This window comes from Aythya ferina, assembly GCF_964211825.1.
Source record: "Aythya ferina genome assembly, chromosome: 5".
NCBI classification, from domain to species: domain Eukaryota; kingdom Metazoa; phylum Chordata; class Aves; order Anseriformes; family Anatidae; genus Aythya; species Aythya ferina.
Genome location: NC_140301.1, coordinates 45,829,581 through 45,854,325, shown reverse-complemented (window position 1 = coordinate 45,854,325; position 24,745 = coordinate 45,829,581). Strand labels below are relative to the sequence as shown.

At 43.7% G+C, this 24,745-nt stretch overlaps 3 protein-coding genes across 3 annotated transcripts; 2 read left to right on the top strand and 1 right to left on the bottom strand.

Annotated features, from left to right (window-relative positions):
• Nucleotides 1-5,787: 5,787 nt before the first annotated feature.
• LOC311438331 (olfactory receptor 5AR1-like) lies at nt 5,788-6,726 on the top strand (the record flags this gene model as incomplete). The annotated part of the gene is made up of 1 exon (XM_084522627.1): nt 5,788-6,726. The coding sequence occupies one exon, from the start codon at nt 5,788-5,790 to the stop codon at nt 6,724-6,726; it is 939 nt and encodes a 312-aa protein (XP_084378753.1).
• Nucleotides 6,727-11,981: 5,255 nt separating this feature from the next.
• On the top strand, nt 11,982-18,139 carry LOC311437280 (olfactory receptor 5AP2-like; the record flags this gene model as incomplete). Its single annotated transcript, XM_084520317.1, has 2 exons — nt 11,982-12,897; nt 17,259-18,139. The coding sequence occupies 2 exons, from the start codon at nt 11,982-11,984 to the stop codon at nt 18,137-18,139; spliced, it is 1,797 nt and encodes a 598-aa protein (XP_084376443.1).
• Nucleotides 18,140-20,390: 2,251 nt separating this feature from the next.
• LOC311438329 (olfactory receptor 5J3-like) lies at nt 20,391-22,837 on the bottom strand (the record flags this gene model as incomplete). The annotated part of the gene is given in 3 exon segments (XM_084522625.1): nt 20,391-20,423; nt 20,425-21,361; nt 22,767-22,837. Coding segments are annotated over 3 exon segments (978 nt in total). The 5' UTR covers nt 22,775-22,837.
• Nucleotides 22,838-24,745: the final 1,908 nt, after the last annotated feature.

The following is a 24,745-nucleotide window of genomic DNA, read 5'->3' as shown; positions in this document are numbered from 1 at the left end:
GCACATTTTTTAGCAAGTCACCAGCTAAGCTGCAAGATACAGTCTTGCAGAAAATATTTACCTCCTTCTGTTCATGTAGCTGTTCTCACGAGATGTGAGCAGTCACTAAAATGTAGAATGTAGTTAATTTCCCAAAGTAGTAACTAACTTTGTTAGTAGTCACCTAAAAACAACAACAACAACTAATAAACTAAACTAAACCAAACCAAACCAGCCAACCAAACAAACAAAACTAATGGTTTTGTTTTTTAGCATTTAGAATAAAATGTCATAAGCAGCAAATTCCAATTCTGAGCTACCTGGGATAATATGTCTTTGGGACACTGTCAACAGGGAAAGCAGAGTGGTTGCTGATACCTCTCCCACTGGAATGTTATCAGAGCAAATGTTAATGAATATGGGCTTCTCTTCCCTTAATGTGGTGAAAACCGCAGACAGAAACAATGTGCATGGAGAAGACTAGGGTGATGTCAGAGGAAAAGCTTGTTTTATCACTTTTTTTCTTTGGAGCCAGTGTGTGGCAGAAGTTATATTTAAAGCATGGTTGAAAGTGCTTGAGGCCAGGAGACGTGGGTGCCTGCATCGCTGGGTGCTTGTGGACCGACAGAGCAGCCTGCCAGGGTGTCCAGCAGTGTTTTGTTAGAGAGCTTCATTATCTACAGAGCATGGGATTAAAACCACACATAATTAAGCAAGGGATGAAGTCAATGTGCTTAGGATGACTGATCTCATGGAAGCTGCCATCTTGCAGTGTGTTTTTCCACACCGATGGCTTTGGGAAACCAGACTAGTCACAGAATTTATGTTCAAGGGTTTCATGAATTACCCTGGCCTCCAAGCTACCCTCTTTGGGGTTTTCCTGCTTATCTGTTGTCAAGGTGGTGGATAACCTTGGCATTGGCACTTAAATCTGGCTCGATTCCCAACTGCAACCCCCTTTGTACTGGATCTCTGTTTCTCTTCAGCTGTGACACCCAAAATGCTGCTGAGTTTCTCAGAAGCTGCCTTGTACAGGTGTATTTTTTATGTTGCATTTGTAATTGGAGTCTTACCAAGTGGTCTGGTCTGGGCTTTGGGGTTGTCAGAAGGAAGCTGTGACAATTTTCTGTATATCATTGGGCATCTTGTATTGTGTCTGGCCCTACCAATGTGGGATTAACTTGTACCTGTGCCTCTAGATAGTTTATTTTTTAACAGCAGAGATACAATGCATCCTTGAAGAACTGCCAGGGGCAGATTTGTGAGGAGAATGTGCTAAAATGTTCAGATTGCTACTGAATGTTTGGAGGCTAGCATGTCCTAGGTATCCTCATGGATCTGCCATTCATTAGGCAACCCCAAGTCACCTATATTTTGAAGGGAAATACAGTGACAAGGCTCAGCCTTCTAAAAACAAAACATTTCTGAGTTTTCTGCTGGAAACTCAGACAGTTTACTTTACTTCTCAGTCATCTTTGACCTGGTAGACTAAGGTCATCATGGTAGAGCTGCTCTTTGTGTTTGGGTATTGTTTATTAGCATGGTGGATTAAATCCTTGTCAAGTCCTGTACCTATTCCAGCCATGACACGGAACATAACAATTTCAAGTAAACCTCAATCCTAGAACAAACTTTTTCTCAGCTGCTGAAATCAGCTGGTTAAGTCAGAGCAAGTGTTCCCTGACAGACTTGTCATGGGGCTGGTGTACTGGGAGGATGCCTGGGTTATCTCTGCTTCTGCCAAGAAGTGAGTGCTATGGGCCCTTTCTTTATGGCCCTTTCCTTCGGACTAAGCCACCAACTTCAGTGTAATGGTTTCAGTTTATTACCAGGCAATCCTTACTCCAGATGGGAGCAGGCAAAGGAACTTTGAATATGGAATGTTTCGTTAAAGCTGCTGGAAACAGAAATTGGAATTTCCCTGGGAATCTTCCATAATGACCCATTCAAGGATGTATTTTAAAAATTACTCTGCTGCACTTTAATCTTCATAATGTTTTCTATAGCAAGTAAATACCTCAAATGAATTTAATACAGAACATTAAATATTGGACAGTGACAGTTTCTAAATGTGCTATTTAATGGAATTTTTCAGTATATATATATTCAAACTGAGGATATACAATAAAGCCATGGTGCACTAGTTGTAATGAAATTAATACTTTTTTTTTCTTAGTTATTTTTTTTTTCCAAACAGTTATCTGTTACCTTCACATGAGATTTAATTGGCCAAATTTGAGTTTAGTAGATAAATATTGCATCTGACCTTAATCTTTCTCCATAGCAGGAATGAAAGAGCAAGATCCTTGTTAAATTAAACAAATTAAACATGCATAAAGGCATAGCTTTCTCCCTACAGAAAATATAACATCTCTCTGACATTTCTTTTCAAGATGCTTGAATCAGAGTTGCAGTAACCCATCCAGCCCATGGGTCATATCACTTTGATAAGCCAATATTGCTGCCTTTCACTTTATATACTATTTTAATGTGTGATATATATATATATTTTAATTGGAATTTTGCCTTTCCATTTCTGCCAAAATCTCGGGTCCCGATCTCAGGTCCCATTACTGAAAAGGAAAAATATCTACAGTGGACTTCATGTTATGAATTACAATCTCATTAAGATATTTCAGGCACTGAGAGAGGATGATACTTGAGTATGTTGAGCTGAGGTGAGTTACACTGAAATTGCTGTGAATGTGCTATCCATATTCTGCTAATCAAAATTTGTTTGCAGAAAGTACTGTACTAATACCATCTCTTTCCAAAATATACAGAGATTGTTCTGGTCTTTTAGTAGAGTTGGAGCAATAGAATGACCCTGATCTCTGTTAAAAGGGAGGAAAAAACAGGCCACTGTGATGCTCCTGGGAATATCTGAAACATAGAAAAAAGGTTTAGAGGACTGCCATCCCCAGTCATGTTCTGACAGGTGGGTCTAATATAGCCCTCCCTGTTCTTAATTGTCAGTAGTCTGGAAGTGGTTCAGGCTCATTCATTGTCTGGAGGCTTGGGCCAGCCATCATCTCCGTGATCCTAGCCATCTGCACAGGCATTCAGCCAACACCGATTACTGCAGCATAAGCTGCTTACAAGAGGTGTTTGAGATGCTTGGAGTAAATTGCCCTTTGGATCTACCTTCCTGTCTTGCCCTTGGTTTTCAGAGGGGATTGTGAAGAGTAACTCGTACTCGTTGGGATCTCTAGCTGTTCTGTCTCTTGAGGTTACGAATTGTTGTCACAGGTTCTTGATATTTGTGACAACAATGTTGCTGTAGTCCAGGAATTAGCATAGGATTTTGCATCATCCTGCATGCATAGTTAAGCCTTTGTTAGTAGTTCAAGCTGTTATGACTCATGGACTCTCAGTAAGGAGCCAGCAGTATACAACCAAGACTTGCTTCTCTTAGAAACCTGAACTGTAGCCAAGACAAGGACAAACACCCCCTCCCTGAAGAGGGGTGTCTGTTGTCCACAGAGACTTGCAGACACCTGTATAAAGGCGACACATTGATGTAAGTGAGGAACTTCACCTGAAGGAAATATGCATGCGGCTCTTGAAACCTCAGGAGAAATGTTCTTGTTTACCTGGAAACCGTGAAGATGGCTTCAAGTTTTAATCCCCGAGATTCACCGTGCACGTTTCCTGAGTCTGTAGTTCCATCCAAAGTGGAAGGGAAAGTGGCCTCCATCCACAGGTCAAGGAGACCGTTCCCTGAATGGTCAGGGTGAGCTCTGTTGGGACTGTCCTCTGTTATAAACCTCTGCAGCTATACTACCTTTGGGGAGGCTGCTCTGATTTACACCAGATAAAGGTTTTCTCCTCTGTGTTGGTAAAGGTGAAATATTTCTGTTGGGATGCACTTGGGATGCACACCAGTATATGAATTCAAAAGTGTGCAGGGATCAAAAGTCATGGTGCTTATGGTATCTTTAAGGAGCCTGTGAGAAGAGAGGAAAACATTCTCAAGGAGGAATTAACCCATCCACCAAGCCTGAGACAAAGTGTGTATGTTTAGCTGATGGAGAAGGGCTCTGCAATGAGTCTTCTGATCCTGATGCTCACCTGATGGGGTAAGACTTTGATCTTCATTGTTCTATTCTAAATCTTCATGTTATCAGGGACTGAAACCTGTATTTCACCCTTTCTCTAAGGTGAGCAGCCTGATTATGTGCCTAAATTCAGTCAATGGGAGCTGAGTGAGCCTGGATCAGCACAACTCTGTGGTCTCCCCTCTGGCCAAGGGGAGAGGCAGGAGCTGCTGGAGGGAGATGCATTTTGCCTATGGAAAATGGGATGAGGGAAGTCCTCATGAGCATCCTCACCAACAGGATGCTGTGCTGTGCCACAGCCAAGATTCCTCTGTGAAGGATTTTCTTCACAGATTGCCTCTTAAAACAGTGAATTCTCACACTGGCTCTTTTTTTTCCCTTTTTTCCTTTGGCTGTTTTCCTCCCTTCTGCCAGAACTGTGAGCCATTCCCTGTTCTCACCTGGAAATGAGTAGCAATTCAGTCGGATGCTGCTGCCTAAGCACACTGGGGAAGGCACCAGGTGTTACTTTATATTTCAGGGCATCACAGATCCTATTTCTGCCTGGTCTTGGTCAGTACGTTACAGCTGGTTCATATTCATAAACACTTGCAGCTCTCTCTCCTGACACTTGAATCATTTCTGCAAATCAGGTTTCATCTCCTAGCCCATTTCTGAAAATGCAAGGCATGATGAATGTCATCAATGTATTGTACTGGTTAATGGTGCCTCATGGCAAGAGCAAGTGATGAGCAGGGATGCAATGGGCTCTGGTCTGCTCAACTCCATAAGCATTTGTTGATAGACTGACTTATTATATATTAAATCTGCATAAATGCTTTATACATGGGACCTTAACACCCAGAGTAATGCATTTGCTCTCAGTGTCACAGGGCAATCAAGGTAGATTTTGATGTTTAACACTTAATTGTATATTCTCTAAGTTATATTAATGAAATGTTTGATGCTCATTCCAGCTCAAGACAATGACTTCAGATTCAAATTGCACTCATGGTCTCCCTGGCTTCCTCTCCCCAAGGTTTCTGAGACTAATATTAAACTTCTAATTTCTTTCTTGCAGGCTCATGCAACCTGCACTGCCAAAAACTTTGTCTTTTCTGCAGTGTCTCTTCCAAAACCAAGAAAGAAAAGCTATGGTATTTTTAATTTTACTCCAAACTGTTACAGTTGTAGCCAGAAGATGCTGCTGAAGACACAGCCATCCTGTTCAGGGCTCCTTCTGATCTGTTTGAAACTGGGGAGGGGGAAGGAAGGAAACAAATAAGGAGAAAGGCTTAATTGCTAGAGAGCAAGGGCAGAGCTGGTAACTTAGTCTGTGTCATCCGAATCTCTATCTGATGCTTCATCCATCAATCTCATCAAACTGCAGGTACCAAAATGGGATCCTGAGTTAGAGATGAACCTGACCTAAGGTCTACCCACAGTCTGGGAGGTGAGATGCCTTCAACTGTGATTTGCTGCAGGCTGGTGTGGGCATTTAGGAAAGCTGGGATGCCTTTTCTTCAGAAGAAGCCCCGCCCCCTTCCCTTGGCCTGTAGAAGACAAGCTCAGGCCAGCTGGCTGACTTCTCATGGCTAATGTGTGGTCCATAGTATCCTAGCTCCCTAGAAATGAATGGTCTGGGTATCCTAGTTGCACATGGTGTAAATTGTCAACTTATCCAATTTCAGCTTTAAAATAATGTAAAAAGGCATCCTTTTCACTGTCCTGTGTCTTTGTGCCCTCCCTCTTGGTAGACACGAGGCCCTGAATGGCAGAGGAGAATCACACCTCGGTGGCAGAGTTCATTCTTGAGGGCCTGACTGACCAACCAGAGATGAAGGCAGCCCTCTTTGTGGTGTTTTTGCTCATATACATCATCACCCTTTTGGGCAACATGGGGATAATCATCATCATCCGAGGTGACCCCCGGCTCCACACATCCATGTACTTCTTCCTTGGCAGCCTCTCAGTGGTGGACATCTGCTTCTCTTCTGTGATTGCCCCCAGGACTCTGGTGAACTTCCTATCGGAGAGGAGGACCATTTCCTTTGCTGGCTGCACAGGCCAAACCTTCTTTTACATTGTTTTTGTGACCACTGAGTGCTTCCTGCTGGCTGTCATGGCATATGACCGGTACGTGGCCATCTGTAACCCACTGCTCTATTCCTCCGTTATGACTCGGAGGCTGTGTGTGCAGCTGGTGGTGGGGTCCTACATTGGGGGCATCCTGAATGCCATCATACAGATGACCTTCATCATCAGGCTGCCCTTCTGCAGCTCCAATGTCATCAATCACTTCTTCTGTGATGTTCCTCCCCTCCTGGCTCTGTCCTGTGCCAACACCTACATCAACGAGATGATCCTCTTCTCCTTAGCTGGTGTCATCGAGCTCAGCACCATCTCCATCATCCTGGTCTCATACATCTTCATCTTCTGTGCCATCCTGAGGATCCGTTCAGCTGAAGGTAGGCAAAAAGCCTTCTCCACCTGTGTGTCCCACCTGACAGCTGTGACCCTGTTATATGGGACGACAATTTTCATGTACTTGCGCCCCAGCTCTAGTTACTCCCTGAACACAGATAAGATGGTCTCCGTCTTCTACACAGTGGTGATCCCAATGCTGAACCCACTCATCTACAGCCTGAGGAACCAGGTGGTGAAGGATGCACTGAGGAGAAGAGCAGAAAGAATCACTGTTGGGGTCTGAGCAGAGTTAATGACACAGGAGCCGGCGAAGACGTTGGAAATCCACAAATGCACGCAGTGTCATAGACCAGGACTCAGGCCACCTGGCTGTGGAGCTTTGATTCAGGCTGTGGAGCCTCTGTCCATGCAGGTGTTCCAAACATGTCTGAATGAGGCCATGTGCAATCATTTAGTGTAAGGTCAGCCCTGATTTGAGCAGGAGATGGGATTCTTTTGATCAGAAAGGACATGTGGGAGGCCTCCAGTCCTATGAGTGCCAAGTTATATGCATTCACATGTGTGTGTATCCATAAAAATGCAGCAATTCCGTATTATACAACATATTTATTATATTCCTTTGTGTCCACATACACATTTGTTACTGATTTCCTTGTCAATCTCTAGCTGAAATTAGCTATAATACCAAGCTATAGCCCCCTGCTTGGTAAATGAAGGGGTGTGGGATGTGCTGTTGTTGGGTTTATCAGAAAAATGCCTATACCAAAAAAGAAATGCCAAATAATGTCACAGAACATTTCCTGATCCTGCAGAGTTTAGCAGCATGCCTTGATTTGGGATCAGCATTTCTGCTCCTTAGGGCTAACGTGGGCTGACATTTTCTTGGTAAGAAATTAAAAACATTTATGTTATCCAGAAGGGTTCATGAAGGCAGGACATCCCCCCAGGATTGGACCCAGGATCTGGCTGGGGAGGTGGTTCCTTCAAAAACTCTTCCTGGGAAAGATGGGAACAAAATCTGAATGGGTAAATTACGAGGTTTAAGTGTTGGGGGTGAGGTGAGGGGGGATAACTGTATAAGGTGAGTAAGCCAACTGAATATGAAATATGATTTTTTTTTTAAATAGGTCTGTCTGAAACAAGGCTGCTAAGTTACTGGAATTTTGCAGAGTTAAATTGGTCTTTTGACTTTTTTTGGGTAGCCATATGCATTTTTCCTTTTTTTTTTTTTTTTTTTTTTTTTTTTTTTTTTTTTTTTCTCTTCCCTCACAATTTCTGCCTTTCAAAGGCTTGAAACAAAGCTCTAATTGGCTTACTAATTTATGCCCACAGTGTCTTGTTAGGTACAAAGAAAATATTTTCAGTAGCGGCTGCATCCTGTAATCTTTCACTTCACCATGAGGCAATGGGGGAAAGGAGTTTAAAAAAAGGGGGGGGGGGGGGGGGAAAGGGGAGGATAATAATAAAAAATAATAAAAATAACAAAGTATGTACTTCTTACACAAGAAGCAACTCCTGCCACAAATTACAGCTCCCACCTTTTACCATTTTAGCTAGAAACTGCTGTGGGTGCTATGAAATGCTACCATTCCCCAGGTGGGTTTGCCACAATTATTTTTTCCCCACCCCAAAAAACTTTTCTACATTCCTCCAGCACTTCCTCAGTTCAAAGTAATGGGTGTCCCCACAAAGGTCTCTGGAGGGCACTCAGGGAGTTGTCTGAGGAGATGACCGGGGCTCCTACTGGATGAGGACTCTTTAACTTGGTGTGAGTTCTACCGTCAACTGAGGAAAAATCTTCTCCCAAACACATCTACCAGTGAAACATAACCCACACAGTGATTTGACCTTGGTCAGCACCTGAAACCTTGAACAATTATTTTTAACACCTCATTGCTGCTGGCAAGGCAACACGGTGGGCTTGTACAAATACACCGCAAAAAAAATGTTGTTACTTGAACGTGCCTTTCCTTCCCAAACTCTGCATTTCATCTGCCACTGAATAAAATCCATTCCTGTGTGCATGTATATGACTTATTGCTTCTGTAAGTGTTGTGCTGTCAGCTCCTAGAGACACACAATGACCATAGCAGTCTGGTTCAGGTATTAAAAGGGAGCACTGCAGGGTGGAAATGCTAAATTATTGGCTAGTAAAGTACTGATCAGCATTTCTTGTACGTCGTCACCATCTATTGGGCACTGTTGGAAATATCTACTCCCCCTTCTGTTAGCTGAAAACTTTTTTTTTTTTTTTTTTTTTTTTTTTTTTTTTGTCCTATTAAGCCTTGGGTAACTGAGAGGCTTGGCCTTGAGCAGAAGAACAGAGAAACAGCAAGTAAGTAAAATAGGGCCCTTGTGTTGCCTCCACAGCTGGTGACCCATCACAGAACAGGGAGGGAGGGAAACTTTACTGCTGAAATGAGGTTTTTAGTTTTAGTGTTTTTTTGTTGTTGTTGTTTGTTTGTTTGTTTGTTTTTTAAATAACAACAACAACAACAACAACAATAATAATAATAATTTTTTTTTTTTTTTTAAAAAAAAGCAATTCTTGAGTGAGGCCTCAGGTTAGATAAAATTCAGAAATTCAGACTGAATTCACCCTGCCCTATGTATTATTTTTAACCTTGGGTTACACCATGCATTATTTAAAGCAATAATTCCTGATATTTAACTAGTTCTCTTCTGCATGGATCATCATTTCCTGCAGTATAGAACATTCTTAGGATCCATGCAGTCTGTCTTTATTCCTGACAAAACGATTCCAGATTTTATAATAAAAACAAATGGAAAAAAAAAAAAAAAAAAAAAAAAAAGAGAGATCAGAACAGGTCTCATGTATGTGAATAACTTGATTTTATTATTATTATTATTATTGTAGTTTACAGAATTCACATACATCTCTACCCAAATAATCCCAGGTGAGCAGGTCTCCTCAGTGCATTTGGATGCTAAATTAAATGGGTTAGGCTGCTTGTGTGACTGCCTGGCTCTGTTGATGCTGTGCACCTCTCCAGCATGAACAGAGAGCAGCTGGGAGTACAACAACGGTCCTCTGCTTGAGGACAGCAAGGACAGTCGCCATCAGAGACCAGAGGGGTGCTGGAGGTATGAGCACAAGGAACACTTGTGTAATTTGAAATCTCTTACTAATGAGTCTTTTCTGTACTTTTAGGTAATTTGGACTATAGGACTTCTATAAACAACAGTGGAATGTTTTAGGTCTATATTTTAGGCATGTTCCCATACCAAGGTTTTGAGGATAGCATTCACACTGAGAGCGGATGAATGTCTACCTAAGCAGGACAACACATTGCAGACTGCTCTGCAAGGCATTGCTCTGCAGCCAGGGTCTTGTGTCTATACCTTTGTGGTTGAAGTGTTGGAAAAACTAACGATGGGCTGCTCGGTGAGTCAGAGAGTGTCTCACTGAATGGTCTTGCACTGGTTTGCCCAAGAAATGCAAGATCTTATCAAGTCTGAGCAGGTGGCGTAAATGCAGGTCCTTTTCCCATGAGGAAAACCAAGAATATTTGTGCTTTTGCTGGCAGCTAGTTAGCAGAATATTGAACTACTGGCTGTCAGCACGAACAGCGTAGGACCTGAGGCAGGAAGGTATGGGTTTTAGTTTAATTTATCTCCGTTCCGGTCAATGTCTTCAAGAAGCGGAGAGGTGTGATTCCTGACAGGGAGCTTCAGCTGCCCGTTCTGAGATGAAGCCCGTGCCCCTGCTTAATTGTGCAGCTTGGGTCAATCCTCCCGGTGTCCCCACCTCTGTGTCTGGATGCTGCCTCCAGGGTAGGTCCAGCCCTGGCCCCTGCAGCTCTGTTTTCATTAGCTGCAGCCTGTCTCCTGGTTCCTCTCAGGGGTCTCAGAGGCACTGCTTCCCCTCTGGCAGTGGGGAAAGTGTCTCTAAATCTCCATTAATAATAATGTGAGGCCAGACACATTGCTTGCAGGACATCTGATATTAGGTGTCTGGCTCCGGAGCGGAACCTCTCCCCTGAGCAAAGTGTCATAAGATCATTCTAAGTGTGGATCTGCTTGTCAGGTTCCAGATAAGATGCACTCTCTCTCTGCTCTCTGTTGTAACGCTGTCAAGTGATGATTAATGTTATCCAGGAAAAAAAATCAATGTTTTTTTATTCCATCCATTGCAGAGTGTCGTTTTAGGAGCTGCAGCTTTCTCTCTAGTGAGCAGGGAGTCTGAATTTATCTTTTAACTCTGGTTTCAGCATCAAGTCCAAAACAAAGCCCAGCAAGACAAGCCCTGGCTCCTATTACTGTCCCTCCTTATATGAGGACATGTTATGTTGGGAAAGGTTGCATTTTCCAGTGCTTTCACCCAGATGCAATCTTCCTGGGAGATCTGCTGCCTGAATTCACAGGTGTGCTCATGTTGGCCGTGGAGCACCCATCCAGCTCTGATGCTGGATGGAGGGGTGTTCCTGTCCTTGTCAGAAAAGACAGGGCAGATATGACAACATTTAAGCACACAGTATGCTTTAAGTTAGATGTATTTAGGCAGAAATGATGCTTAAACTGCACACTTGATGTAAGTGTGATCTACGTATGACAGGTCTGAACCAATATAGCCAGCTGGTGGATGTTGCATGCATGGTTTGTTATATGCTGACCTGTTACTTTTACTTTCTCCTTTTCTTTGGTTATGTGAAGCTGTACATATTTGTACAACAATTAAATCCATTTCCCTGGCGCTTTTGCGCAAACTGTGGGCCAGCAGTAGGGCCCAGGCCATGAGCTGCACCACAATGTCTCCAGCAGCTCCGTCATTTGATGAGGTGAAGTGGCTCCAGGAGGTCCCATCCAGGAGGTGCCTTGGCTAAGGAGCTGTCTGTCTTTGTACCTAGCCAATGACTGCATTTCATCACTGTCTTTTAGAGAAGAATTCACTAGTTACTCTTCCAAAAACTTCCAAATTTCTGTCGCCTGCAGTAAGTCTGTACGGGGAGCTCAAAGGGTGGACCACTGCAAAGCCACAAGGAACTGGACGTCTTCTCCTAGGACTCTTCTGAGGGAGTTTATAAGCTTAAGTAGTAGGACTGTGAGACTCCATTTTAGTGCAATATCTCACATTTTTTTATTGTCTCTATCTGCCTCTTCTGCTGCTGATGTTTTTACAGTGTGTATGACTGTGCAACATGCCCTTATGCAGATGTCCTTACAGCATGGTTACCAATTGTATTTGAAACTTGGGCTCCTGCAGAGAGGTACCCAAACTGTAAAGCTGAAGTTTGAAGTTCCTGAAGAAACCACCACTATCACTGGTCTGATCTTTTGCAAAATGGAGGCCAGAAATACTCACCTTTTTGCTGGTGAGCATGTGTATTCATCTATCACTGTACAGAAGACTGGCCTTGGGAACTTGAGCCATTCTAGAAATCGCTCAAAGATTTATATTGACTTAAAGTTTTGTGGCTGGTAGACAAGAATTAATATTCAACATTGTTGACAGACTTGAGCCTATTAAACATTGCCATTTGAAAGATATACTGCAGGTACACTGATTGTATACTCAGTATGGTTGAAGATAATTCTACATTTGCACCTGAGTTCTTTCTCCTGGGCTTAACAAGCCAAGAAGACCTGCAGGTGATATGCTTTGTCTTATTCCTTGCCATCTATGTGGTCAGCCTAGTGGGAAATCTGGGGGTGATCACATTAATAAGAATTGATTCTTGCCTGCACACACCCATGTACTTCTTCCTTAGCCACTTATCTCTCCTGGATGCCTGCTACTCTTCCACCATCATCCCTCAGGCCTTGCTAAACTTTTTGGTGAAGAGGAAGGCCATCTCCTTCATGAGATGTGCTGCTCAACTCTTCTCCTTTGCCACCTGTGCCACTGCTGAGTGCTATGTGCTGGCTGCCATGGCTTACGACCGCTACGTGGCGATTTGCAACCCGCTGCTGTACCCTGTGGTCATGTCCCGGCAGCTCTGCATCGGGATGTTGGTGGGTGCCTACCTGGCTGGAGTGCTCAGCTCAGCCATCCACACGGTTTCCATATTCCATCTCCCATTCTGCCATTCCAGGAGGATCAACCACTTCTTCTGTGATGGCCCCCCACTGCTAGCCCTCTCCTGCTCTGATGCCTGGCTCAGCGGGATGGTGGTTTCTGCTGTGGTGGGTTTCAATGTGCTAAGCACCACGGTCTTCATCCTGGTCTCCTACTGGCTTGTCCTGTCCGCAGTCCTGCAGATCCGCTCCGCAGCCGGGCGGCACAGAGCTTTCTCCACCTGTGCCTCTCACTTGATCTCCATCACTTTGTACTACGGCAGCTCCCTCTTCATGTACCTGCGCCCCAGCTCCACAGCCACCTTGGATCATGACAAAGTGGTCTCTGTGCTGTATGCGGTTGTAGTCCCCATGCTGAACCCTCTGATCTACAGCCTGAGAAATGCAGAAATGAAGAAAGCCATCAGGAAAGCACAAGGTAGATTGCTCTCCTTGCTGCCCATCAGAGGTCTCATCAGGGCCAGCTGAAATGAGAGAGCTAGGGAGGCTTCAATATTATTTCCAATTACACACCTTCCAGCAGCAATTATTTAGCTATTAACAAAAATAATAACCAACTTCATTTCATGCTTCAGAGAGCCAAAGGGAGGACACAGGCGCTGGCTTTGTCCCACACCTTGCTGCTGTTGACATCAAATTGGTCCATGTCTGCTTGCTCATGTCTTCCGTTAATGACTGACAAATTTCCTGGCAATATGAGGCTGTTAACTGAATTTTCCAGCAGTTGGCTTGAGACCATGAATTTAGATCACTTGAAATAATGCTGTGACAGTGGTTTTTGTTTGAAATAATCATTGAAGTCTGGTATTGTTTTGCTTTGTTTCCCTAACTTCAACTGCAGGCTATTTTTTCCCTGATTCACATTGCTTTTCCTATTTCATTCTTGGTTTTTAGCCTAGTATTGAATGGGGACAAAACAAATTAAAGAAAAAAGAGATGGGAAACTTTTTTCTACCCAGTTCTGGTACATTGCCAGAACTGACAGTCTGGTGCCTTCCAGAAGAAAAACAAATTGACATAAAAACAAACAAACAAACAAAACAAAACAAAACAAAAAACCCCACACATTTAAAACCACCTACATGTTTCTCCATCTCGCTTCCCCATCTTTACACAGTTTGGTTTCTCTTCTGTCTGCCATTTCTTCTGTATTTTCTAGGTGTCTGGTACAAAATTATAATCTAATATTTGTGCTGTTTTATAACGTCTCTTCATACAGCAGAAGCTTTCAGGAACATCATCACTCAGACTTTATTAGAGTAAATGTAGGACGTCTGAGCTAATTTTGATACATCTTCAAAGCAGCTGTGCAAAATGCTTTTGAGCAAAGAAAGAGCGTGCCATGTGGTCACCACTGACATGTATGGAAATATATCAGCTGAGATGGCTCTCTGTGTCAACAGTCCAGCAATTCATGCAGCAAATGCTCTGTTAGGTTTGTTTTCAGCAACCTTCAGTGCAACGTTAGATCAGCAACCAGTTTTCCCTGTTGCTTATAAAAGGGTTCTGCAGCAAAAGTTTGTGATATCTGGGGATAAATAAAAAGCAAACTGCCCTGGGATTGTCTTCCAGTCTTTTCCTATCTGTCTCATGTTTTCTGAGTTTTCTGCCTTGGAGCATTAACCATTCCAAGCAGAGCCTGCTTAGGCTTTCCTGGCAGTCAGTGGACAGGTTGGCCTCCTGAAGGGATGGTTCAGATTTTGGCTCTCTGCTGCAACCAAGTTAATGCAGGAAGGTACCAAAAAATAATTCAGGCTTGACCTGAAATAATTCAGGTTGCTGCTGACCTGGCATCAAAAAATGTGTTTAGATGAATAATATAGAAGGTATTTAGACGAACATGTAAGCCATTTTATCTACATTTTCCATATGATGCTCCATCAGTTTTTCTCAGAGTTCTGCTCCTTTGCATCTTGTGTGTGCTGGGTCTCTCCCAGCCTCCTTTTTGGAGAGAAAAGAGCGTTTCTTTCCAGTAGTGTAAAAAAGGGTTAATTCTCCTACCTGCTACCCATCCAGCAGACCACAAACTCCCAAATGTATGTAGCCCCCTTAAGTAACACATATACATGGGACTGGATTCTATACCCATGTTTGGTCAGATAAAGTCATTTCAGTGACCATTTGGGTACTAAACAGGATGAGATGTGAGATCCAGCTTTCATCTTCATACTGTGTGGGAGCACTTTTGAAATTGCTACGCTCTGTCTGACAGAACTATTATTTACCACTTAACACATCACAAATACTTCTCAGCACTTTCTGGTGCACCAGCAGTTTAGGTTCAGGGAGAAATCTGAGCATTTTGTTGGGAGATGAGTGCCTCAGACTGATGGGATACATGTCCAGACCCCACTGATGCCTTCTGCTTGATGCTTGAGTGTTGGGATGTTTATGACGATGGAGAGGCAGCCCGATATGTGTTTGAGTCATGAGCCGAAGGACCAAACACAGCCTCTGGGAAACCTCCACTCAAAGTTTGAGGAAATAACCAAATAAAAAAATATATATATCTGTTTGCTTACATGTATCATGTATTACTGAGAGTTTTATGTCTCAAGTGCGAGCACATTAATATGAAAGCTCGCATTAACAAATAGATTTCAGATCACATGAGTCTTCATTGTTTCTCAATATGACAACTTACTTATAAACAACTAAATTTGAAAACATTTCAAACTATTTTTCCAAGCCCTGGTTCAGTCCAATATTGAAAATAATACTAATTACAGTGCATCCCTGCTCTCCTATGCTTCAGACTTGGCATTACTCAGGGAGCAAGTCCCAAAGGTCAGCAAATGACATCTCCTTAAACACACATACATCTGCCTTATAACCATGCTTATATAAGGCTCAGAAAAATAATTATGTGCAGACACTTGCATAAAAAAATATTTGCATCTCGCCTGTACATCCCTACTGAAAGAGCTGGACTCTACAGCTTTCATGCCATGGCTTTGGTGACACAGATCAGAGCCTGTTTTGAAGATGCTGCTGGACAGACTTGATCTCTTTCCTTAGGAAAAGGGTAAGAACTGCTCTGTTGTAAAGACAGACTGGCAAAAGCCCCTTAGTGGCAACTTGGGAATGAAATAAGCTCTAGAACAGCTTTTCAGCACTAGGCCATCTATAGCTTCATTTTCTTTGTCTTACCACACTTCAGGAAAGAGCTGGAGGCACGAGTAGAATCATCTGTGTTGGAAAAGACGTACATGATCGTCAAGTCCAACCTTCAAAGAGAGTAAAGAGAAAAGATTCTGGAACAAGTGAGCACAGGGATGTACAACTGAGAAAGGGGGGTAGATAATAGAGGACTTTGGGGGTACTTTTGTTTATACCTTGTAGATTTTATAATTGTTTTGTTTTCCAGTGGTCAAGTAGCAAGCCTAATCAAAACAGACCAAAACAAATAAGCAAAAAGAAAGGAAAACAGCCTAAATTGGTATTTCTGTTTATATGGCTGACCAGCAGCCATTGTCACACATTTCCATTGGGATGAGAAGAAAATTCAGAAAAAACCCTTCTGTTCCATGAAGCCCTGCAGTGTGTGCTCATGCTCAGAAGGAGCTTCATCCGTGTCGGAAAGGTCTTTAACATCTTGAATATTCTGAACTTTGAAGCAGGTTAAGTAAGGTCTGCTTTGCTCCAGGGCTGGGGGCTCATGCAGGAGGTGGTTGTAACAGATGATTTCTTTGGGATGGGATTGTACATCTAGAGGTCACCATCAGTCTAATTCCTTTGATGAAACTGGATGATTTGTGCCCTTAAAAGCACACTTATTTCTGTTGACAACAAATGGAGGCTATGTCTACATTTCCAGCCTGTGTTGTCCTAGAAGATCTTAGTTCAGTAGAATAAAATGAGTGACCAGGAAATATGCTCAAAGAACATGCTCCTGATCCCACCTAAAACTGATCCAGAAACATTTTAGATGGCTAGCTGAGGTGTAGACGTCTGTAGGCAGATCTTCCACCTGCAGAGTGACTGGACATGGGAAATAGAAATGTCCAGGTAGCAGCTAGCTGCAACTTCTGAATTTTGGCTTATATATTTATTTTAAGACCATTTTTTTAATAGGTGGATGTTTGAGTTGCTTGTAGAAAGCTTGCTGCAAGCTCAGCAAACCTGTGCCAGAGACAACAACTCTGATGTTCCCCCTACCTAGCACTGACAGGGATTTTTCTTCAAAAACAGACAAATTAAATAAATAAATAAATAAATAAATAAATAAAATACCAATTGCAAGTGCAATACTTTGTGTCAAAATGAAAAGGCTGTACACCAACTGGTGATGCTATAGAAGAACAATGATTCTGTCTGGGGGAAAAAAAAAGAGGAGAGAAAAATCCTTAAAATTTCCAGAAAGCAGTAGTGGGAATTCCTAGCTTCTCTCTTTTACACATCTTGGAATATATTTATTTGACTTTGATTTGTTACACTTGAATAAACTTTATGGCTCCTTAGTATACATGTATGCTATCTAAATCACAGCAGTGTTTATTTGCTTTTAATACCTGTGTGATTATAGCCTTCGCTTGTTTGACTTGGAATTTTGGCTAACGACAGAGTCACCTTATAATTTTCTAAAAATTATACTACTTTCTATTGCATTTACTGTATGGGTGAAGCTGTGATTCTTCCACAGTATTTCTCTCTTGGAGCTTTATTTCACTGATTCATTTTATTTCTATACATCTTCACCATAACTTAATAAAAATATGGATGGTGAAAACTTCACAGGTTTGTCTGGCTTCATCCTCTTGGGATTCTCTGGTGTTCCAGAGCTACAAATGCCCATGTTCATTATTTTCTTATCATTGTATGCACTATTGGTGATGGGGAACCTGCTGCTGATGCTGCTGATTAACACTGACCCCCAGCTGTACGCACCCATGTATTTCTTCCTGACGCACTTGTCCTTCATGGACTTCTGCCTTTCCTCTGCTGTCATCCCCAAAGCCCTGGAGACCTTCCTGTTTGGGACAAGCAACATCTCTTTTGTGGGCTGCTTTGCCCAGATGCATGTTTTCCTCATGCTCGTCATCTGCGAGTGCTTTCTCCTGGGGGTGATGGCTTACGACCGGTATGCAGCCGTGTGCCAGCCACTGCACTACACCGCCCTCATGTCCCGGGCATGTTGCTACAGGATGACCATGCTGGTGTATGCTACAGGCTTCCTAACCTCGCTGGTACACACGGTGATGGCGGGGAGGTTGGCTTTCTGCCGGGCGAGGAGCATCGACCATTTCTTCTGCGAGCTGCCTGCCCTCCTGCACCTCTCCTGCTCCAGCACCCGCCCCAACCACATCCTGCAGGTCTGCAGTGCTGAGCTCAATATCTTGGGCTCCATCCTGGTGATCCTGGCATCCTACACCCGCATCCTCTACACAGTCCTGCGGATGCCTTCTGCAGGGACGCGGATGAAGTTGTTCTCCACCTGCACCTCCCACCTGGCTGCCATCACCATCTTCTACGTGCCAGGGCTGGTCACCTACATGCTGCCCAGCAAAGCCAGACCACAGGGCAAAGAGAAACTGGTTTCTGTCTTCTACACTGCAGTGACCCCTTTGCTCAACCCCCTGGTCTACAGCCTGAGGAACAGGGAGGTGAAGGGGGCTCTGAGGAGGCTGTGGGGCCAAAGGCTGTTCCCACATGTGCACTGACTTTGAAGCCGCATTGGGAGCTCTGCAGTGCTTTGGCGGTAATGAAGGAACGGTCATCAGCTGGCGTCATTGTTGAGCTTACAGACAGGGAGATCACACAGCAATAACAGGTACAGAGTACCACACAGCAAATCATCCACTTCAAACAATCACGATGCATTTTAATCATGGCATGAGCCTTCAATAGTCCGTCAGAATAATTGTCAGCGCTTGTGCAGCAAAAACAACATGGTACCCTGATGTTTTGTGTATAGGTCATTTTCCCTGCTGTAAAGAAGAAACATCAGAAACCACGAAGCCATGGCATTAGCTCAGGGGACTTGTATCTGTACTAACAACTTGCCATGGGCACACGTAGATTAATTAGAACATTGCCAGAAGCACATCCCAATCAAAATCTTCACATAGATCTTCTTGGGATGTGTTTTTGTTTGTTTTGTTTTGTTTTTACATCTACTTATCTTTTCTTTTTGGATAGAGTCTCAAATTCTTTGTGTGGCAATCACTGAACAACACCTGACAGAATTGTGTCTCTTCTGCAGGGTGCAGCATGACTGAGGTGAAAGGTGTTCTAGAGAGAACAGTAGGCAGAAAGATTTTTTTAATGTTTAATCAAGACATGCCCTATATGTTCAATGAACTATACAATTTATGGAAGAATGTGTACAACCATTGTTGCTTGTATAAACGCTGAAGTCAATAAATAGTGACTTATTTAAATAAACATCTTTGTAAACTACGTTGTTGTTATTTTTTTGTTTGTTTGTTTTTCCTAAAAGAGTCATAATGAAGAACGAACAAATGAATGAAATGGCAACCAGTTAAAACCACTATAGAGCTTTTAAGCAAACCTTGTGGTGGGGCTTGTATGAAAAACAGAGGCATTTGGGCAAATCCCCACAAGACAGAGAGAGGGGCTGCTGAAATGCTTATTTGGGGTGACTCAGGATAGTGGGGCGAGAACTGTCACACACAGCAGAGGAGCTCAGCACTCCTTTCTACTCCATCCTTCCACCCATGGTGCAGAGGAACATGTCAGAGGAGGTGAAGCGCAGTGCTGGACCTGTTTAGGGTGCTGGGTGGGAAAAAAAAAAAAAACGGTTCCTATCTTGCTGGGGCATCAGAAAGGGCAGCCACGGTCATTGTTCCCACCTGGGGCATCCACCTTCAGCCAGACGTCCACATGTCTCTTCACTACCTCCAGGGATGGGGACTCCACCACCTCCCCAGGCAGCCCGTCCCAATGCCCAACCGCCCTCTCAGTGACTAAATTCTTCCTGACCTAAACCTCCCCTGGAACAACTTGATGGCTCCCAATAGCAAAACACATGAACTGCTCCTCAGGTTGGGCAAGACCACCTAGTGTCCAAGCTGAGAGTAACACAAGCTTTTGTGAAAGGGTTTACAAAGAATGTTGGTTTGTTTTCCTGGTGTTGCCTATTGTGAAGTGAGCCCTGCTAAGCTGGATGCTCTGGGCAGATTTTATTTTATTCTATGTTATTCATCCACAATGCAGACCTTTACAGCTGAGAAAAAATATAAAATAAAATAAAATAAATAAAATAAAATAAAATAAAATAAAATAAAATAAAATAAAATAAAATAAAATAAAATAAAATAAAATAAAATAAAATAAAATAGTTAGGATATTGTAATAACCAATGCAGTTGTTAAGCTTAGGTCATGATCCCCATGGCCATCAAAATAAATCATGGTCACTCAACTATTTAGCATCTTGATAAATACACCAGATCACAACATGTAGACTTACTGCCCTCATCACCTGCTCACTCAGTGTCTCTGCTCCCTTTCTCTTTCCTTACTTTCCACGGCACATCCTCCTGGAAGAAAATGAGATTATTTTCTTGTAGTTTGCAGAAATTAGGCTTTTTTTGGTAATACCTCCACAAAGCCCTCCAGTTCTTGAGCTTGCTCCTGGAGGGAATCACTACTTGAATTAGTGCAATTTCTTATGAAACTAAGGCTAAAAGGGAGAATCCTTTTGAGCTTATTTGTACCACCTTCTCTGATATTACCTAATTTCTGAATAAAGCAAGAGATGACAAGGAAATGCTTATGAGACCTGTGAAGGCAGGATGTTGGGTAACACAGAGTCTCTGCAAAATTTAAAGCAAGGTTAAAATTTGCTGCATCTGTTTCTCTACAAGTATGTGACTCCTTACTACTCTGGAGAGCCAACACAAACCTCTTGCCTCTTTCCTTTTACATCAGCTGATCGGGGTCAACTTGGTCAGTGGGCAGCTTGCAAAAATGTTTTTTGCCGTGGCTCTTCTGAGCACATCCTTGACCTCTTTGTTCCTCAAGCTGTAGATCATGGGGTTAAGCATAGGGACAACCATGGTGTAAAACACTGCAGTGACTTTCTCCATTTGCAGCGAGTATTTGGAGGCCGGCTGCATGTGGCTGAGTCCAGCGGGCACGTAGAACAAGGTGACAGTCAGCAGGTGGGAGGCGCAGGTGGAGAAGGCTTTGTGCCTGCCTCTGGCAGAGCTGATCCTCAGGATGCAGACGAGGATGTATGCGTATGAGATGAGGATGATGAAGAGCACGGACATGGAAATGGTCCCATTGAAGGTTACAAGCAAAAGCTCATTGAGGTGGTCATCAGCACAGGTGAGTTTCAGCAGAGGGTTGGTGTCACAGAAGTAATGGTTGATGACATTGGGCCCACAGAACGGCAAGGGCAACAAGCAGCACGTTTGGGTTAGGGAGTTCAAAATCCCCCCCAGGTACGACCCAGCCAGCAGCTGCACACAGACTCTCTTGGGCATGGAAACAGCGTAGAGCAGGGGGTTGCAAATAGCTATGTAGCGGTCGTATGCCATCACAGCCAGCAAGAACACCTCTGTGGTCACGAACACAAGAAAAAAGAAATGCTGGGTGAAGCAGGCAGAGTAAGAAATGGTTTTATTTTCAACCAGGAAGACAATAAGCAGCCTGGGACAAAAGACAGAGGAGTAGCAAAGATCAACAACAGACAAATTGCAGAGGAAGAAGTACATGGGAGTGTGCAGCTGGGGGGTTGTCGTGATCAGAGTGATGAGCCCAAGATTGCCCATCAGGGTGATGAGATAAATCACTGAGAAGACTATGAAGAGAGGAGTCTGCAGCTCGGGCTCACTTGTCAGTCCTAGGAGGATGAACTGGGTCACCACGGAGCTATTGCCTTCAGCCATATCACCATGTATCAGAGTAGCGTACCTGTTGGAAGGAGGAAAAACTGGGAAGTACGTAAGAGCAATGGCATGGCTTGCATATGATGCTGCTATCAGCAAATACCTTATGTTGACTGCCCATTAAAAGTACACAGTTTCGATAGTCGAGGCACCAGCTAAGTCTGGTTAGGTTCCCAGCAAGCCCCCATGGGCAGAGCAACTCACACGAAGCCCTTCAGAAGCTGCGTTTTGTCCTCTTTAGTCATGAGGCTGAATTTAAAAATGAGTTTTCCTTTTCAGAAAAAAAAGCCAGTAACGCATGATTCGAAAAAACATTTGGAGACGCTGTGGTGGATTTGTGAGGACTTTACAAATGTGCTGCCTTTCCCCACGAGAAGGCTCAGCATGCCAGGGTCATGAAGTCGCAGGATGGAGTAACTTCTCCCTAACCACTGAGAGAAGGGAACGTCCCCCAGCCAGTGTGGGAATTCAGAGAAATGGGGTTTTGTTACACTTAACGTGTGTCTGCTCCAGCTCAATTAGTATTTACATGTTTTTTCTCCTCCCAAGATGGGCATTTTCAGGCTGGGCTTCAGCATTGCAGGACAAAGACGTGACTTGTACACAATACATATTTAGTAGAAATCTGTTAGTTGTATCCATGGAAATCCAGGCGGTGAGGAACAACAACAAAAAATTAATCATGTATTAGAAGGCTCCATACAATAGAAAGAAAATTGGTGCCTTCACTTTTCAAACCACAAAACACTGTGCACGTGGTATTTTTCTAATCAAGACCCTCCCGTCCCCATTACTCACTCTTTCTAGTAGAGCACAGCAGATTTCAGGAATCCTTCCTATGCCTGGAAGCCTGGTTCCTGGTATAAAAAGCTGTTCTCATGTTAATTATCAATAAGATGATTGTGATAAACTGCAGTGGAAAACTTTGTGTAGGGAAACGTAGGGAAAAAGAAAAAGGTAGTGGAATGAGATGACCCAGAAGGCAGGCAGGTGGGTGGTACTTGAGATGAACAGCAAGGAAAGAGGGGCCCTAATTCAGAAGCTCCTTGAAGCAAACTTGTGCCACCACATCAGGAAAACCTCCTATGTGTGGCTCAGCACCCTCGTTCCCCTCCTTCTGCTTCTCTGCAATACTGAGGCCTCTCCCTAATGCTCAGCTGTCTCATAGTTTTCAAAGACCCTTGCTCTCCCTTATTAAAGGCACAATTAGCACCTACCCAACTCGAGCGTGCTGCTGTTTTCTCTACAGGACATTGCCCTGAAGCATGACAGGATGCAGGGGGCAATGCCTGGTGGTTCTGCTCATGCACCAGGCATCAGTGAATGTGTTACTTAATCACCTGTGTTGTAGTGGTTCCCACCAGGGAACCCAAATTTGAGATCTATTGCCACATCCCACTTTTCCCACATGCAGCTAGAGTCCTACTTACCGTTCCATAGCAGACACTGTTCTCAGTTTACAGATCCCTTCATGAGTTGCCAACAACCACAGATAGCTGCTAGGATATTTCTAGGTTTTGGCTGCAGCTGCTTTTCCCTTCCACTAAACGACTGTTTTCCTGAGTGCACCTGGACATCCTTACCACATAGAAAACCCACCCCACCCTAGTGCTGGGACCAAGTTCTCTCTTTCCCAAGCAATGATCAATATTCCATCGGGAGTTGCTCCAGGCACTGCTGCAGTTTTATTCTGCTTAGAGAAAAATCCCCATGGCCAAAACTCCCCCAGAACCAAAAGTTGTGCTGATTCCTCACAGGCTGAGACCTGTGCAGGTCTCCCAGGCTGCACGGCTCCTGTGTGTGGCCATAACATGCTCCTACCCTTGTCTTCCCTCTGTCTGCTCTATTCATTTTATGTGTTCAGGGCAGGAGAGCAGCTCTTCAAATGTTTTCTCTGAGATTTTGTCCCAATCAGATGGTGACACCTACATAGGAAGCCTCCAGGTAACACCTAGTCATTAGAATTTCAGATGTACGGAAAATGTAGAGTCCAGGTATATTTTGCTAAGCTTTTGCTCTGTATCAATAATCTTACAAGCTTGAATGCTGTGTGATTTAACCTTATGCTGGATTTGAAGCGTGTGCCTACAGTCCTGCTTTCCCTGCGTAACACTGCGCTCTTACCTGGCATCCAAACGTGTTTCTGCGATTTGCACACCAAATGTGCACGTTGTCCTAAGGTAGAAAGAAGAAACGGGATCCATTTTTCTCCATTCTTAGAAATATTCTGATGTTAGACGTGGAGGGAAGTTTGCTGATGTGCCGCTGAGAAGCGAGGCAGAATGGCCACAGCAGCCTTTTGACCAGGGCAGGTTATGCAGCGTCCCCAAGGGCTTGTGCAGGGGGGCAGCTGCGGGATGCATTTACTCCTTTGGCTCTCATTGATAAAATCCCCAAAGTAAATCGCAGCTCAGCAAAGTTTCACGCCAACCACAAAGGGGATCATTAGAAACTCTCGTTTCTAATTCTCTTCGAATCTGGGTAAGCATGGACTTGGATCTGGTCTCCCCCGGCTAACCATGTGGAAAGTGCTCATTAACGTTTGTTTGCTCAGTGTTGGTGTGGATGGGGTGAGATGGGTTGGGGGAAGGAACCTTTATTTTGGCAAAGCCACGGAGGGAAAGAAGCTATATGATTATGACAAAGCTTGATGGGATGTCATGGTTGGGCAGGCATGCTCCCCAATTCCCGTGTTAGGAAGATGGCTCCTAGAGAAGTGGAAGTCTGCTCAAAATGAAAGCGACTACTTCTGGGTGCCTGCCTGAAGGCACCTATCGGGGACATAGATACCCAAGCTCCTTATAATTCAATCAAGAGTCTGATCTAGCTCTCCAAGCTGCTTCTGCAGGCAGTGAAGGAGAAACACATTCCGCCCTGAAAATGCATCAGAGGATGCATCCCATCTGTGACTGCAGATCAGGTTCCTAACATTTAGACAAGCAAATGAGAACAGATTTGTAATTGCTAACAGGTGTGGGTTTGTTTTTGCTTTCTGTTAGTTTCTTCATTTTTGGGCAGCAGTTACATTTGTTCCCTTCACTATGAGATCTTCCTCGTGATTTAAGATGCAGCAGTGCCCACAGCCAAGGAGATTGGCACTGGAACCTTTGTCAAATCCCCCAGACTCTGTGGTTTTGAACACACCAAAGAGCATGTGAGTAACAAGGCCTTTCCAGCCCAAGCAGTGACTATTTGGCAGCTATTAGGTGTAACATTAGCTTTGAGCACTGTACATAGCCAGAGCACTTGGAGCACCTGAAACTTCAGATCAATTTCCCTACTGAGTGGTGGAGGAGGCTTAAAAATCAGGGTTATTTTAACAATGTTAATAGAAGCCCCCTCTGAAACAAGCCTGGTTTCTTGCTGTATAAGTTTGTAAAGAGGTGACCCACAGATCTGTTGTCAACAA